General features: G+C 50.0%; 1 protein-coding gene across 1 annotated transcript; it reads left to right on the top strand.

Annotated features, from left to right (window-relative positions):
* Nucleotides 1-488: 488 nt before the first annotated feature.
* Nucleotides 489-6209, top strand: LOC114038317 (the record flags this gene model as incomplete). Its single annotated transcript, XM_027855598.1, has 3 exons — nucleotides 489-710; nucleotides 1829-1981; nucleotides 5525-6209. Coding segments are annotated over 3 exons (713 nt in total), but the record flags the coding sequence as incomplete, so codon positions are not given.
* Between the last annotated feature and the right edge of the window lie 6 nt (nucleotides 6210-6215).

Genomic DNA, 6215 nt, shown 5'->3' with positions numbered 1-6215 from the left:
CAGATCATGTCTTTGTTATCTCTCTCTCTCTCTCTCACTCTGTGTCAGTCTGTCTTGTCTCTCTGTCACTCTGTGTCTGGGTCTGTGTCTGTCTCTGCCTCTGCGTCTTTCTGTCTTTCTCTCTGTCTCTGTCTCTCTCTGTCTCTGTCTCACTGTCTCTCCCCCCAACCCAATTGTCGGGCGTAGGAGGTGCAGGACGGATTAGTGACCGCACTCTGACTACTTTATCTTCTCTAGAAAAACTCTTGGTGCCACTAGTCCAGGAAGTGGGATGGGGGAGGGGTGCGGAAGAAAGTGGGGGGGGGAGGAGGAGTTTGGGTATCCAGGGGCAGGTTCCAAGCCTGCAGGAGTTGTCCTGTGCGTGACGTGCAAGCCCAGTTAGTGAGGGTGCACCCGGCGTGATGGGCCAAGGCAGATTGGTGAGGTTCAGTCTCAGGAGGTGACGTTCAGTCTCACTGGTACTCTACAAAAACCGCGTTTCCTGTTAGCCTCTTGGAGCCGAATAGGGCTGGAGGGCGGGGACAGAGGCGGAGGGGACGGGGCCAGAGCCCGAGGGGGCGGGGCCAGGGCGGGGAAAGCAGACGACCGTAGGCATCACGCGGGGTTGGTGGCTGAGGCAAGTTTCAATGGAATTGTCCCGCGAGTGAGGTCCGAGACAGATCAGCGGAGGTCAGTCCGAGGGGAGGTGGTGAGGCGGCTGGCGGGGGTCGGTGAGTGAGCTCGGCTCGGGCCGGTGAGCGTACTGGAGGGAGACCCGGCTATCCTGTCCGCTGGAGGGGAGGGCCGGCGCAGGGGACGAAGGGCAGTCTGTGGCCGGAGCAGCCGCAGGGGAAGCACTCCCTGGGCCCTCGCGGGCTCCTGGCTACGGAGCGGAGGCGGCGGCGGCGACAGGACGGCCAGCAGCATTTCACCCGAAACTCAGCGGATGTCGGGAGTTAAGCAGGGTCGGCCTGCTCAGGGTTTGGTTGGGAGACCGCCTGGGAATACCGGGGGCTGCGGGCTTTTTCCTTTCCTCCAGTCACACCTGACCCGCGCCGCAGAGCGAGGCGGGGTCCCGAGGCCGAGAGACCCCAGACAAGTGGAGGGGGATTCCCCGCCTCCGGGCCGCCGGCCCTTCCACTCTGACCAGCGAGCCTGGGGCTCTGGGGGACCCGGGGGCCCCGGAACACTGCTAGGGAACTTCAGTAGAAGATAGAGGGGGCAGGGAAGTCTTCCCAGGGCTTTACGTGAGTTCCTCTTACGTGATCTGTATAACAACCCTAGGAGTTGGGTGCTGTTATTATCTGCATTCCACAAATGAGGAAATCTGAGATTTACACTCTAGTGCGCCTCACTCCAGACTGGGTGCTCCATTCCATGCCTCTAGCAATGGGGACAGGGGTGGAGGGAAGGAGGAGGGTTACTAGTGTGGCTAAGAGGGAGATGGCAAGATGCCAGGGTAGGTGCTGGTTGGTGGCTGGAATGTGAAGCAGGGGGCTGGCTAGGTAGAGCTAGAGAGATACAGGGTTAGGTGAGTTTGCTCTCTCTCATCCACCCACCAGTCTTGACGATTCAGGCCCAAGGCTGAGTTCTAAAATTGATCAGATGAACTGGGGGAAGAGGGAGGTTAGAAACAAGGTCTCTAGAGAGAAGGGGGAGGAGTTTCAGGGGGAGGAAAGAAGAGGGAAAGCCCATTGTCAGGACAGTTAATAAGATGTCCCTGCCTCCTAGTGGATTTCTGGGTTGGATGTAAAGAGTAGACTGGGCTAATAGGAGATAGCACTCACTATTTAGTTTGGAGTGTGACTGAATGAGTGGGAATTCATGTAAAACCTTTATGCAAATACAGGAAGCACCAGAGCAGGAGGCTTGAACCATTTACTAAGGAGGATTCCCAGAGCACACGGGCTACAGCAAGTGTTTGATTTCATGGGTCAGATATGGAGCCTGTCCCTGTTACTCTTTACCTTGGTTCTGCTGAATTCTCTCAGTCAATTCACAGGTGAGTAATTGCACTCAACTAATCCTGCCCAAACTCTGGGCCTCTCTCCTGGGGTTGGCGAACTTGGGGGAGGAAGTTGGAGAGAGAGGAAAGAGGAGAAGGAAAGGAGGGAAGGGAAAGGCCCACAGACTTGGAAATAGCAAGGTCCACACAGGAGAAAGAAGAAGGGAGGCCATGAAGGGTACAAGGTGAAGAAGCAGCTGGACACCCTTACTCTCCTCACAGATGAGAATCCAGCTCCAGGGGTCTGAGGGCCAGAGACCTGAGGATAGCTGGAGGAGATCAGGCAGGACTAGGCATGACTCCACTGAGCTATGTCACCTGCACTGCTTAACAGCAGCTGTGTACTGCCAACTGAGGTGCCATCTTAGTGTAGATTTCACAAACACAAGTCCTGAGCCCTTTTTTGGCCCCCTTGTTGGGGAGAGGCTGGGCTGGGACTGCCCCAGATGGAGGCATGGCCTTTCTATGTGCCCGCATCAGTAGACTTTCCTCCCTTTATTAATGTAGCTCATCAGCCACACTGAAGTGATCAACCTCTGAAGCAGCCTTGGCCCCAGTGCCTTGGCCCTGCAGGCTTGGAAGCTGGTTCATTAATAAGGACTAAGGGAGAGGGGCTTGGTAAGGATGAAGGAGAGCAAAGAAACTTAGGGTTGAGAGATGGAGGTAACCTTAGAAGCCACTGAGTCCAACCCAGACTTGAAAAGAAATCCTGCCATGACATACCTGACCAGAATGCATCTAGCCTTTGCTTGAAGGCCTGCAGTGAGAAGGAGCCCATTCCTGCCTCCTGAGATGACCCATTCTTCTGGTTAGCCCTGGTGGTTAGGATATTTTTTTTAGTTACCTAAAGCCTAAATTTGGTCTTCCACCCATCTATCCATCCCTCTTAGTTCAGGCCTCTACAGCCAAAAATAATAAACTCTTCCTATACAGTATAACCTGGGGAATGATATATATTTATAAAGATAGATATGTCTATATGTGTATTATCCAATATATCATTAATATATATATGGGTTTATGTGTGAATGTATGTATAGGGTGTCCCCAAAACAGCATTAATGGCACATTATAGATGGATCGATAGATATGCATGTATGTCTATGAGTTTGTATTTAAAATATATGTGTGTTATACACACACATATATACATATCTACTTATATACACAAATATGTTAATATCAGGTAATCTAAGCTAAGAGAAAAATAATTAGTTGGGGGAGGGTACAGGTTGAAAAAAGAGAGTTACAGATAACTCTAAGGTTGAAGTCCTGGGTTACTGGGCAGCATGTTGGTTCTTTGGCAGAAATAGCAAACTTTGAGGAAGAAGAAGGCTGGGATGTGTTAGTAATTATCCTTCTCTTGAGCATACTGAGTTTGAAAAAGAGAAAGGCCATCCAGGCCATCTCTAAGCCTACATTTCCTTTTTCCTTCCTTGGTAAGTAAAGTGTGATTTGTTCCTCTCCCCTGCCCAGGCAGGACTGCCAATGGCACAGGTACTTGCATCCCTACAGGTAAGGGGTTCTGCCTGAAGAGGGTGTGAGGAGGTTCCATCTTCTTCCAGATAGGCACAGACTTAGGAATTGAGATGGGAGAGACTGCAAAAAGGACTCAACTTAGAGTCACAGGGCTTGAGTTCAATTGCTGTCTCCACATCTTATGAGCTGTATGACCTTTAGGGCAAGCTCCTTGAGTCTTCAGTTCCTCATCTTTAAAATGAGGGGACTGAACTAGATGGTTTTTATTATCTCTTCTAGGTGTAAATGAATGACCCCATGACCTGGCCTTTTAAGTCAATATTCTTTCCATTACTAAGATGTTATGCCAGCTTAATCTGTGCTATCATGGCAAGTTAACCCTACTTCTGAAATAAACATTTATTTAGCACCTACTATATGCCAGGCACTGTGCTCAATGCCTACAAATAGTATCTCAATTGATCCTCCCAACAAACCTGTGAAGTAGATGCTCTTATGATGCCCATTTTGCAGCTGAGGAAACAGGCTAAGTGACTTAGCCAGGTCACATACCCAGGAAGTGTCCAAAGTTAAACTTGAACTCAGGTTTTCCTGACTCTCCATCCACCTGTTAGAGCTATATTGTCTGTGTGACCCTGAACCTAACCTCCCAGTGTCCTCCCCTCCCTATCTCACCCAACCCAGGAAATACTCTTCTACACTGTCCTAGGCTTCTGCCTGGGATCCTAGACCTGGAGCTGGAAGGGACTTTAGGGGTCATCTAATTCACTTGCCTCATTTTAGAAATATGAAAGAAAGAAGAAATAAGATAGAGTCCTAGAAAAGGGAAGTGACTTGACTCCGGTCACAGAGTAAGACAGGAGCAGAGGTAGAATTAGAACCTGGTCCCAGCACAGAGATCTCACTTTACCACACTGCCATCCCCACTGAGAATGGTGTTCAGATGCCCTGGTACCAAACGAATGCTCTGACTCCAATTCCACTTCATTTTCTAATAGGTCATAGCACCCACCACGTGAGCTGAGACTTGAAGGAAAGTAAGCAGTCAGATGGGGCAGCTAGGTGGCGCCATAGTGCCCAGAGTACTGGGCCTCAAGTGAGGCAGATTCATCTTCCTGAGGTCAAATCCAGCCTCAGACACTTACTAGCTGTGTGACCCTGGGCAAGTCACTTAACCCTGTTTGCCTCAGTTTCCTCATCTGTAAAATGAGCTGGAGAAGGAAATGGTAAAAACCACTCCAGTCTCTCTGCCAAGAAAACCCCAGATGGGGTCAGGAAGAGTCAGACAGAACAAACAACTGAACAACAAAACAAAGGGTTCAGATAGATGCAAGCCAGGTGTGCTGTTGGGCCTGAGGAAAGACCGAAATGGGAAGTGGAATGAAGACTTTGGGAGGAGCTAAGAGTCATTTTGTGTGGAATGAGAAATGTATAAAGAGGAAGAAAGAACAGGAGAAGTCTGGAAAGGGATCAGATTGTGGAGACTCAGGAGGTAATATGCTCCTCCTGGAAGCAACCAAACCTTCTCCGCCCATCTCCCAACCCTGGGTGTTTTGGAGCCAGGGAAGGGAATGGGCAGGACTGTGCCTTGATTACTTTGTCAGCTCAGGGGAGGATGGATTGGAGAAAGAAGAGAGAATAGAAGCAGGGAGATGAATTAAGAGGCTATGACAATAGTCCAGGTAGAGGTGCTGAGAACCTGGCCAAGGGAAGCCACGTGAGCAAGAATGGATTATGTAGGAGAGAGGCTGAAGTGGGAGAAGAGACAGGAGTTGGTGACCACTTAAGCCATGGACGGCAGGAGAGGGAATGTCAAGGCTGAAGCTAAGGCTCCCTACCTGGGGGACTGGGCTCATGGTGGGCTCCTCAACAGAAGGAGGGAGGCCTGGAGAAGAGTCAGATTGGAGAGAAACACAAGGACTTTTATTTTATAATGCCTCTGAGAGGCCTGTGGTACATGCAGGTCCTTCCTCAGGACCTTTCTCCATTTTTTATTCCCTCAGGTAAGTAAAAGGCCACCTTTCCTGTGCCCTTATGACTCTTGTTTCCATCTTGTCACAGGCAACTTCATCTCAGAAGGGGTGTCGTCTCTGAACAGGAACCGGGGAGAGGATGTTCTGCTCCATCTAGACCCAAAAGTCGGAAATGAGACCCAGAGGATTAAATGGTATTTTGTATCTAAGGATCTGCTCCTACTCGCCATCTCTCCAGGGAAGAGCAGGCCAAGCTGGATCATTCCCCAGAAGGAGTATGAGGGGCGGCTGTCTGCCCCTGATGATAAGTCTCTGATGTTAATGGATGTGACCTCTGAAGACAGTGGATGTTATGAAATTCACATATCATCAGTCTCAGGAGACATACATATTCAGAAATTCAATTTAACTGTCTTTGGTAAATGAACCACTTGCCCTCTTTTGGACCCCACCCTGCTGTCACACACTTGTACACTTTTAAAAGCTTCCTTCCACTCTCCCTCCTTCAGATCTTTCCAAAACCTGTCTTGCCCTCCAATTTTGTGCCTTAAGAAAGGAAGGAGGGGCAGAGGTGCTTTTTCCTTATGAAAGGGGAAAGTGGGTGGCAGAAACCTGAGGCTAGAAGGCCTGTCCCAAGGTCACACACCCATGAGCCAGCCCAAAGGAATGAATAGGACTGCCTGAATTACAGACCTACCTTCCCTGGAGAACCACGTAAAAGTTACTGAGCTCCTCAGTCACTCAGTCCTTCCTCAGCCCTCCCCCTGGGAATTTCTCTG

Source organism: Vombatus ursinus, unplaced genomic scaffold (assembly GCF_900497805.2).
Source record: "Vombatus ursinus unplaced genomic scaffold, bare-nosed wombat genome assembly UNPS02010831.1, whole genome shotgun sequence".
Lineage (NCBI taxonomy): Eukaryota > Metazoa > Chordata > Mammalia > Diprotodontia > Vombatidae > Vombatus > Vombatus ursinus.
This window is presented reverse-complemented; position numbering and strand designations above follow the sequence as displayed.